The sequence below is a fragment of the Natator depressus genome, chromosome 2 (assembly GCF_965152275.1).
Source record: "Natator depressus isolate rNatDep1 chromosome 2, rNatDep2.hap1, whole genome shotgun sequence".
NCBI classification, from domain to species: domain Eukaryota; kingdom Metazoa; phylum Chordata; order Testudines; family Cheloniidae; genus Natator; species Natator depressus.
This window is the reverse complement of record NC_134235.1, coordinates 53,034,659-53,046,001: the sequence shown is the minus strand read 5'-3', so window position 1 is coordinate 53,046,001 and position 11,343 is coordinate 53,034,659. Positions and strand designations below refer to the sequence as shown.

Genomic DNA, 11,343 nt, shown 5'->3' with positions numbered 1-11,343 from the left:
GTCCAAATCCTTTCTGTCCAAATCCTTGAACTAACACAATATGACAGAGCATACATCTATTGTATGTGTCAGCTTTTTCCAGTAATTATAAGTAAATGCAACTATCAGTTCCATTTTGTAATTGTTTAAAACTGAGAAGCTTTTTATTTCAAATATAAATAATATAAATCATTTCTTTTTATCTCGATTTTCCAAATAACCCCACTACAAAAATACTATCAAACACAGATCACATCAATGAAGTTGCTATTAAAAATAACTTATTAAAGAATAGACTAAAATGCATCTGTGGGTCAGTTTGAAATTCCAATATTTTGTTATTAATTAGAAAGCATATGGAATTCTTAAGGGATTTCTCTTCCAGAATGGAATAGGACTTTTCAGACCTCACCTGAAATAGAAATTTTGTGTGTGTGTATGGGAAACCCCTTCCTTTGGGATATGGATTATATTAATGTTGGGACCAAAAGATAAAACTGTAAAACCTTGAAGATGGTAAATTTAGATTTCAAACTGCCTAGAATTCACTGATCATCAAAGTAAACCACTAAAGTGCATACATATAAAGAGAACCTGAAAAGTTCACTTCAAGATTATATTAGAGCAATTTGCTCAGGAGGGGAGAGAGTGCCTTATGGGATTGTATAGTTGGCTACAAAAGTTTGTACTTTAGGAGTTCAACTTCATACCACGTTGATAGTGTGATAAAAATATGAAATAAACACACAAGTAATTTTAATTTATCAATTATCTAGATCACATTTCTGAGTGTTCTTTGTGTTTCTGTTCCTTAGCTAAAGTACAGACTGGACAGCTATTGTAAATTTATTAGTAAAAATAGGAAATAAAATAAGAAATTACAGAAAGCAAAATAAAAATGGTTGGATGATAGAGTTTAACATTTTTAAAAGAGTGAATTCAACATGAGATGTTACAATTTTCAAGAGATAATAAATCATTTGAGATCTTCTAACAAGGGCAAACTAGATCTATAATATTTTGGGCAGGTGACTTTGGTATGAAGATGGAAGTATGCATCCTAAAAGGCAGATCTTTATTAGTGTACCAATTAAGCATATGTACCAATGGAATTATGGCGCTGTCTGGCAGTTCCATCAATAATTCTAAAGTTAGAATTTAGAAATGTAGACAAGTTACTTAATTATCAAAGATTATCACTTTCATCCATGATAACCTTGCCCAAGCTTTGCCCCTTACACACACGTGAGATTATCACATATTATAAATCCCAAATATAATATCCAGGTACTGACTTTTAAGCTATTCCGATTTCTTTGGGACTTCACTTGTATTGTAGACTCTTATGCCACGCTGATAAAATATTAAAGCCATGGTCCAAATCTTTAGTTTATCACTTAGAACTGGCATGCCTATTTAAGGTTCCCATTTAATACTCTTAATTCAAAAGAAGAAAAATCCTACATCCTGATGCTGTGAGCCTTTTGGAGGCAAAAACCTATGAAATCTGTTATGCCTGAATGATGGTTATATGATTGGGCCACTAATTTCTCTGGCCTTTTAGAAAGGCTTATTGAATCCCTGTATTACTGTTTGTTCTCTATAAAATCTCCATCTGTCTTCTCAATTCCTCAAGCCTTATTTCAGCTTCTACCTACTCAATGGTCTCTGACATAAGGTAAAATTATGGGCTTTTCTTCTGCTCCTTCTGGGAATGTGTCCACCTCTGAAGTCCTTTCACCTTTCTTGACACCTTGTAAAATATGTCTTTGAGTCCCAACTGCATGCCCATCCTTCTGTATTTCAAAGTAGCATGTCCCCAACAATTATCAGATTACCAACTGTCCCTTTTCTGTGTCCATTGCTACCATTTTTGTGAGTAGGGGTTGTTGCATGATGCCTTGATGCTGTATATCTATATATAACCCTCCCTTCTTTGTAATCTTTAGGCTCTTGTAGAATTGAGAACCTGCTTCACAGTTTCACTGCATGGCTTGCCTTCCCTTTTGAATGGTCACGACTTCTTTATTCTCTTTTGCTCACAGTAATCCATGTCCTATCTGCTGCACTATCTTCTACTTTATACATTCCAGACCCACATGCTCTGGGCGTGGTGATCTCTTTAAATATCTCACCTATAAACCTTTCATTCTCCTGAAAGCTGTATAGTGTGGAAATTTGGCTGTCACATCATCAGCCATGCTCTAGAGGTGCACGTTACCGTCTTCAGATGTCTTCATCCAGGAAACACCACATCTTATTCTGCTCACAGATCATAAGATTCCTCCTCCACTGAGGTCCCTAATCCTTCAGACTCACAGTCCCTTTTAACTTGTAAGACTAATACTGAAAGGGAAAAAGACAATAAAACTGAAGGTAATGACAGCCAATCAGTCAAACCCCCCTGTCTCTACTTACAATCAGCACCAGCAGTAGTGCAATTAAACTCAGCAGGTGTGCACAGGAATGACTTAAAAAACAAAAAAGAAAACAAAGAAAAAACCCTCACATATTTATGGGTCTATTCAAACAATATCTAAAAGCACTAAACTAACTTAGGAAAAAGACAAAGATATGTTAAAGAAAATGTACTCACAGGTATTCTCAGGGAATGTTTAGAATTTAATCAAACACATTCCTCTCACTTAAATTCATACATAGATGTTAAACTCTTCAGGGCAGGGACATTGTCTTCTCACTTATGTGTAAAGCATCTAGCATAATTTTGGTGCTATGAGCTTGATCCTATAAGATGCTGACCACCCTGGCCCCAATCCATCACAGCAGTTAAGCATGTGTTTAAAGGTACTGCACATTTCTAATGGTGGCATGTAGAGCATGTACACAGCTTATCCCCCTAGAAGTGGGGAATGGCTCTGGTCAGGGGGGAGGCAGTGGAGAAAGACTCCACCAGCTCCCTGCTGCAGAGCCTTCCCCTGCCACGGGGAAAGACTGGCAGTTGGAAAAGGCTCTGGCAGCTGCTCTCCCTTGGAGCCTCTCCCCACCACAGGGAGCTGCTGGAACCTTTTCTTGCTGCCATGAAAAGCTCCGGCATACATGGCAATAAGTCTGGGGAGGTTTGGGACCTTCTTTAAATATGGTGACAGGAGTCCCCTCACAACATACCAGTTCATTACAACGTTGAGACAGGGATCAATGAGGCTAGGGCTCCCAGCCCATGAATTTGGTTCCCACTCATTCAATTGCTTGAATTGCCCTAGTCCCGATACCCATTTGGAAGCATACACAAAGTACGTGAGATCCCAGGTAGGGAACCCCTGTTAATTTTCCACTGTGTTTTCATTCCAGATGCAGGAAGATGGGCCAGGCAGATGGTGGTGTGGAACTGCAGACACAATATTGTTTACTGGGCGCATAGGTGAGTTTTCAGGGTATGTCAGGGTTTGCAGCTGGGGCTTGGTGATGAAGCAGTCCTGAGCTGGCATGGAAGAAGGGGCATGTTATGGGACCAGCTGATGCCTCCTCTGTAGGCTGTGGAGGCCCATGAGAGCAAACCAGGGAAAATTAAACACGGGGTGTGTGTGGCAGGGAGTTGTGAAGCCACCTTGGGTCAACAAGTCTAGGAGATGAGTAAATAGGGAAGTGGCCAAATTCATGGAGGTCCAAGGGGGATTGGTAATTTTGCATAGGCATTTAGTATATGGGGCACCAGAATTATTCAGGGAGGATGGGGTTCATCTTGGGGGCTGACAAGTTTTTGGCCAATATTAAAGGCGGCTTTAGGAGATGTCTGGGAACCTGGCTAGATATGCAAGAGAGGCAGCCAAGATAATTATTCGTGCCTCCTTGTGGTGGATGTCCAGTGTATGTACTCTGTAGGGAAGGGATGCAGTGATCAGGTAAATGATTTGGTAACGGATTTAAAGGAGCAGAAACAGAGGGAGTTCAGGGCTCCTATGAGTGGCACTGCAGGGAGCCAACCCCACCTCCTTTATAGCCCACCTTAACCCTCATTCAAGGGTGGGGGGATTGTAAGGTTGTCTGGGGACCAGGATGGAAAAGGGGTGGGGCTGACGGAAGTCCTCCAGTTAGATACTGAAACGATCATGGGGTTTCCTGCACTGTACGCTTTTATCTACTGGATACTCCCAGACAGTTAATAATAAAGTTGCTGCCTAATTAAACTGCATCCAGTGTCTCCTGTCCTTCTTCCAGTAAAGCTAGACAATGTCATATTCATATTCACTCAGCTCCAGCATCATTCTTGACTCAACAAAGAGTGTGTCCTAGTGGATGAAGCTGTAAGTAAGTAGTTATATATTTTGATAGTTGATACATCAACAATTATTATCAAGGTAATGGTTACATTTTACTCCAATGTAATGTTTTCTAGGAAAGTAACTGCATTTTTCTCCAAAGTGCAATATGTTTTTAAATCCTTTTACAACTTAATTAATTGCTAGCAGAAAATATTATTGTCTTCTGAAAACCTTATGTTTTATATTTTTATATTTAGGAAAACCATACATTTTTATACACTATTTTATATATTCTACAAAAATGCATTTTTAGTTTACCTTGTTTGCATGTTTTTAAAAATATGATTAAAATATCTATTATATAGTAATAGCACCCAGAAGCCCCTGTCAAAATCTGGACCTCACTGTGTTATTAGGCACTGTACTAATATTTAGTAAGAGACAATCCATGCCCCTATAAGCTTAAAAGTCTAAAAAATGGAGCTCTAAAGAAAGTGAATAATGTGTATATATAAATCCTTCTCTGCTCAACTTGCTTGGAAACTGGTTGCTCCCAAAGTAAGCATCTCGCAAGCTGCTGTTTTCTGATTTCCACTTAAGTCTCTCACTGAGGCATTTTTCCATCCCTCAAATAATTTTCATGCCTCTTTTCTTGTACCCTCTCTTAATTTTTCAACATCTTTTTTGTAAATGTGGACACCAGAACTGGGCATAGCATTTTAGTATCAGTCTCACCAATGCCATATACAGATAAAATCAACCTACTCATACTCATTACTCCCCAGTTTATGCAGCTAAGAATCTCATAAGCCCTTTTTGCCACAGCATCACACTGGGAGCTCATCTTGAGTTGCTTGTCTGTTATGACCCCTGAATCCTTTTCAGAGTTACTGCTTTCCAGAATGGAGTCTCCCATTCTGTAGGTATGGCCTGTATTACAGACAATAATCCTTTATAACAAAGTCCAAATTTGAATTACTTTGTGTTAGGTACAATACCTTCCGTGTTAGAAAATTATCATCCATAATTTTTAGAAACTCATTTAGAAAAATTATATATAATTGGCTGCTTGATATGGTCACCCCCTACTTGCCCTGTTCTTCCCTCTATTCCTCACCTCTCTGTATTCATGTCAGACAGCTTCATCCTTCTCCTTCATGATACCTGGGTGCCAACAAGGAGAAGCATTGAAAGAACAGGACAGACAATATTCTTGATCATAGTGTTGGTGTTTGGCACCACAGTAGCCCCCATCTTCCATTAGCAATTTCAGAGAAACTCATGCAGCCTTGGGCTAGAGCATACTCGGGGTCCTCTGGGGGTATGGAGCATGCTTAATGCAGTTAGCATGTAGGACTTGTTGCGGGAGGGAGATCATGCTCAGTACAGATGGAATGTTCCCTGAAACTTGAACAAGGCTAAGCATGTTAGAAGCAAGAGGAAGACCAAAGACAGGGTAGGCCCAAAACTCAATGAGGTCGGGTGGGGTGGGGGGAACGGGACAATAACAGAAAATGTGGAAATGGAAGAAGTGCTAAATTACTTTTTTGTTTCAGTTTTCACTAAAAAAGTTAGTCGTGATTGGACGTCTAACACAGGGAATGCCAGTGAAAATGAGGTAGGATCAGAGGCTAAAATAGGGCAAAACATGTGGCGGTTCAATGATGAGACAGAACACAGGTTTATCCAAGCAAGCAAGCTGGTTAGCTGAAAAGGGCTGCCGCCTGTCAGCTTTCCACCTTCCCTTTTATTATATTTCTCCCCCCTGCGCATTACCTACTTCCACCGCAAAAAGACACAACAAAGGAATACATGACTTTGATTAATATTCTTATTTTCCAGCCTCTATCTACTACAATCCTAATTCTCAGGCCTTGAGGCCAGGCCAAGGAAGCTTCCCACGATTACTGTCCTTTAATTAACTTCCCAGGGTTCATATCTGGTCCTCGTCCTTGGATGGAGCAATGTGTTGCTCCTACACAACGGTCAGGGTGTGCCCTGACTGTTTCCAGGTGGATGGACTAAACATGAACCCTTCATTCCCCCGATTTTTGTTTAATTATACTCGGCCATCTCATGGTAGCCGTCAATTTGCTTTTGCAAGCAATTTAACTCCCAGACTGACAAGGACATAACTCGGGGAGCTTGCCAGGGCGAATCTCTACAAAGCCTTAGCAAAGAGGGAATACATTGTACACAGCAGCAGCAAAAAATAAGCCCAATGATCACAAACACAGCATAACCGAAAAGTTGTCGCAGCCATCCTAGAGATGGCAGCCAACCTGTAAGCCAATTCCAAAAGCCCTCAAACCCCACATCTTGACGTATGTGTGCCGTAAGTTTGGCCAATTCGGCCAGTCTAGATTCTATGGAACGACTATTATCAGTTAAATTAAAACAACACATATGCCGAAACGTGGAACAGCCTAGGTGATGTTTTAAGAGCAGAAAATCAATGGCTGCTCTGTTATCCAAGATTGCATCCCTTAATTCATGTTGCTCTGCATTAAGTAGGGCAATTGCCTTGGATGTTGTATTAATTGCCTTCGCTGCAAAGCACGCCAGGGTATTTAAGGTTCTGGCTGTATAAGTGGCAAGCCCGGGGACCCCAACAATGGAGGCCGCTAAAGCAGTATACTCAGCGCGACTAAAAAGCTCAACATCTGCAACACAATTATCTGAAAGGGGTACACTTCTTTTACTGTGCCTTTGGCTGGCAAAAGGCAATATAAGCGTCATTCTACTAAGACAGCAAAGGGTGCCATCACTTAAATTTGCAGGAATATAACTAAAGGTGCGTGAGCCACAGGTAAAAAACCACCCTGATGGTAGGATGATATGGCCATAATTGTATGAAACATTTACAGCGTGGGAACAATTTAAGAGGGGTTGAGGAATTTGCCGACAGCCCAAGGGCACCTTTGTACTAGTGCAATTAGCCACACGCGCACAGGTGACATTGTTGGCCCCGGCCGGGTACGGTGTGTGGAGGGATATAGCCGTGTGAGGCAAGGTATAGTTGGCCGGGCCCCAATTAGCCATGCCAGAGTACTGGGAAGAGAGATTCGCGTAAGCAGCGAGCATTGTCTCATTCCCTATTTCCTCAGGGTGATGACATACTGGTATAAGGCATGTACCTAACAATTCTCCGGCTGCTACAGAATCAGACAAACAAAAGTGGGTAACATTTGCTATTGAAGCCAATCTTTCCCATATGTTATATGTCATTCGGGCCCGTAACGGGGGAAGCACTCCCGAGCCAACCCCTACAGGAAATAGCAGGCACAAAAGGCATACAATCAGCACAGAATTAGCAGTGATTTGGGCGAGAATCGCCACAAACAAAGTCTCAGGAGTCTCTGGCTGTTGATTTGCTGCCAGTCTTCGTTGAGCCGCCGCGACCAATGCTTTTACTGCTCCCCATGTCACGGGCTGGCTTGGGACGCTACGCCTCTTCCGTTTCCGTCCCGCCGTTGTCGACCCGGGAGGCACCACGTTCTCCTCTAGGGTCAGCTGAAACTCCGGTATGGGGTTCGACAGCCCCTGGCGCCACGCCATGCTGTTTCAGTGCTGGTCGCACACACCGGGCTGGAACCCACAACGGTCCTGCAGGGAGAGACACAGCAGCATATCCCCGACCCCAAGTGATTAGAGGTACTGGGCCCAGCCACTGCGGATCGGGCAGCTGACGGTAAAAGACACGCGGTCTTTCCAGTACCTCAGATTTGTGAAAATGGCGATCCGCGGGGGTCTGCTGATCTGCGTTCAGCGTTAAATTATTTAAAGTAAACAAAAGGATATGCATTTGTTGTTGAATGTCTCCTAAGGTTCGGAGACGCAGCTCCCCTTGTTTTAATTGCTTATCAAGCAAGGTTTTGAGCGTGCGATTGGCACGTTCAACAATGGCTTGGCCCGTGGAATTATAAGGGATCCCGTGTTTAAGACGGACGTTCCATTGGGCGCAAAAAGTGGAGAGGGCTGTGGAGCAGTAAGCTGGGGCATTATCCATTTTAATTTGGCTTGGGCGACCCATAACAGAAAAACAGGCTAGCAAATGGTGAATAACTTTAGCAGTGGCTTCCCCACGCTGTGGGGTTGCCCACAGAAATCCCGAATAAGTATCAACAGAAACATGTAAAAAGGAATAGGGGCGGAACTGTGGCACATGAGTGACATCCATTTGCCATAGCTGATTTGCTGCAGTACCTCTGGGGTTAACGGCATAAGAAAAAGTAGGAGCAGCAGCGGCACAGTGGGGGCAGGAACGAACAATGGAACGTGCATGATCAGCAGGAATGTGAAACTGCCGGGCCAAAACAGAGGCAGACTGATGGAAAAAGGCATGGCTTTCAATGGGGTCAGAAAAGAGGGAATTTACCTGACCACGTAACGCGCGATCAGCGCGTGCATTGCCCTCAGTGAGTGACCCAGGCAGAGGGGTATGACTGCGAATATGAGCAACAAAATAAGGGAAATTACGAGTGGAAATAAGATATTGCAAAGACAAAAATAGGCGAAGGAGGTCCGCATCGACCTGAGGGGTAATGAGGGCAAGGGGTAAATGATCAATCACTTGATAAACATAATGGGTGTCCACAATTAAATTAAAGGGACAATCAGCGAAAAGTTGAAAGGCTAAAATAACAGCAGCCAGTTCTGAACGCTGCGCGGAACGCTGAGGCAGTGTAAAACGAGAACGCCAACGAGGGGGGTCACCTGATTGATAGGTGACGACACCTCGATGTGGAGAGCCATCAGTAAAAAGAGTAACAGCAGAAACAATGGGTTGAGAGCGGCTAAGACGATGAACAATTAGAGGCACCTTTTGTGTAATTATCAACCGAGGATCTTTTGGGGGATTATAAGAAATTTCTCCCACATAATCACAAAGAGCAACCTGCCAAGCCAAGGAGGTGTGGCACAAGGAATCAAATTCACTACGGGACAAGGGGAACACAATATCAACTAAATCAGTGCCAGTAAGTTGCACTGCACGATGGCGGGCTTTACGAACAAGATCAGACAGGGCATCTAGATATGGGTAAATATTCCGAGGAGGAGTGGAGGAGAGGTACAGCCACTCTATGATAGAGACGGCTGTATTCGTACGGGGTACAAACAGAGCCGCAGTGGGCGTATGAGGGGTGGCAAGAAGAATCAGCCGTAGGGGACGGACCTCAGGGGGTCTGTCCACAAACTGCTGACTTAATGCTGCATTAATTTGTCGAATGCAGGCAATGTGCTCTTTAGTGATGGCAATAACTGCACCCGGTGCTCGGGCTCCACGTAGGAGCTCGAACAACGGCTGCAGCATTGAGGTGGGGAGACGAAAATAGGGCCGAATCCAATTTAAATGACCCAAAATCTGTTGTAATTTAACAAGGGTTAGGGGTTGAGGTAGAGTTAGTGCCGGACGAACCGGAGCAGCATAGGTTTGTAAAACCTTATGGCCGAGGTAGTGGTAGGGATAAGAGCGTTGGATTTTTTCTGGTGCCACCAACAGGCCATTTTGGCCGAGGATTTGAGACAAAGATTCAATCTGTTGTTCCGTGACCTGGGGACCACTAAGCAAAATGTCATCCATATAATGGTAGACCTTTAGCGTAGGGTACCGGGCACGAAAAGGGGTGAGGGCCCGATCCACAAAAAGCTGACACAAGGTTGGACTATTTTGCATTCCCTGGGGTAAGACCTTCCACTGATACCTTTGAGAGGGTTGCTGATTATTATATTGTGGCACCGTGAACGCGAATTTTTCGCGATCTTGTGGGCAAAGGGGGATGGTGAAAAAACAATCTTTTAAATCTAACACACAGAGCTGATCGGTTTGAGGAATTAAATTTGGATTTGGTAATCCATATTGCAAGGGGCCCATAGGTTGGATGCATTTATTTATTTCCCTTAAGTCATGCAACAGCCGCCATGCACCGGATTTTTTCTTAATAACGAACACTGGGGTGTTCCAGGGACTAGTAGAGCTTTCCAAGCGCTGTGCCAGCAAATGCTGCTGCACAAGCGATTGAAGCGCTTTTAGCTTTTCTAGAGGGAGGGGCCACTGGTCAATCCAGACGGGCTCTAAGGATTGCCATACCAAGGGCAATGCGGAGGGCAATGTGGGTGAGGGAGGATTTTGAGCCATCAGATATTAATATCGAGGGTGGTGTCCAGCTTTGTAAGTAAATCACGGCCCCAAATATTGAGGTGGACAGGGAGCACAAAAGGGCGGATAGTAGCAAGGGTACGGCCTCCCGGTGTAGAGACTGTGACCCAAGACAAACTCTGTCGCCCGGGTTTACTACCCCCGATCCCCCACAACTCTTTAGAAGGAACCGTAGGCCAACTAACCGGCCACTCTGGATCACGAATCACCGTAACGTCAGCTCCAGTGTCCACCAGCCCTGTGAAAGGAACATCATTTAAGAGAAGTGTTAACTGAGGTTTCGAGGGGCGGACTGACATTGTCAGAGCAACAAGTGGAGAGGACGTGCTGTGAGACGGCGAGTGAGACAACGTTGATCCAAAGCCGCCTCCGCCCCGAGTTCGATCCTCGGCAGCTGGCACCTGATAGGGGACTAAAATCAATTGTGCAATTGATCGTCCACACGGGAGCGACTGTGGAAGATGAGTCCACACCTGAACCTTAATAATGCCGGTGTAATCGGCATCAATGACCCCGGGGATGACAAAAAAGCCCTGTTTCCCAGCATGAGAGCGAGGGAGAACGAGACCCACAAAGCCGGCAGGGAGAGGTCCCGTCACCTGGGTAGGTATGGCGCAGACCTCCCCTGGCAGCCGAAAATCAGTGTCCTCCTGCATGATTAAATCAAGCCCTGCACTTCCAGCAGTCGCCGCCCTCATAGAGTCTATGGATTTTAAGGCAGAGGAACGGTTGTCTGAGTGGGAAACACCCCCGTTTGGCCCTGGGTTCGGGGGGGACCCGCCGCGCGGTTTCCCGGCCCGCTACGACACTGATTAGCCCAGTGATAGCCCTTTTGACACTTGGGGCACTTTTTTGAGGGTCGGGCGGGTGCCTTTGATGAGCGGCACTCCCGCTGGAAGTGACCCTCCTTGCCACAGCGGTAACAACGCTTCCCCTCTTTTCCGGTTCTTTTTAGGGCGGCAGCCAGAACTCCAGCTTTATGGG

The 11,343-nt window shown here is 44.4% G+C and overlaps 1 protein-coding gene across 1 annotated transcript in view; it reads right to left on the bottom strand.

Annotated features, from left to right (window-relative positions):
* Positions 1 to 2,245: 2,245 nt before the first annotated feature.
* The window catches only part of LOC141981845 (uncharacterized), a 28,299-nt gene continuing 19,201 nt past the window's right edge, over positions 2,246 to 11,343 (bottom strand). Inside the window, exons 2-6 of the mRNA XM_074943480.1 lie at positions 10,545 to 10,597; positions 8,578 to 8,644; positions 6,511 to 7,805; positions 4,965 to 5,149; positions 2,246 to 2,325 (exon numbers count right to left, since the gene is read on the bottom strand). Coding sequence (XP_074799581.1) covers positions 2,246 to 2,325; positions 4,965 to 5,149; positions 6,511 to 7,757 — 1,512 coding nt within the window. The 5' untranslated portion in view covers positions 7,758 to 7,805; positions 8,578 to 8,644; positions 10,545 to 10,597. The remainder of the gene's footprint in view (positions 2,326 to 4,964; positions 5,150 to 6,510; positions 7,806 to 8,577; positions 8,645 to 10,544; positions 10,598 to 11,343) is intronic.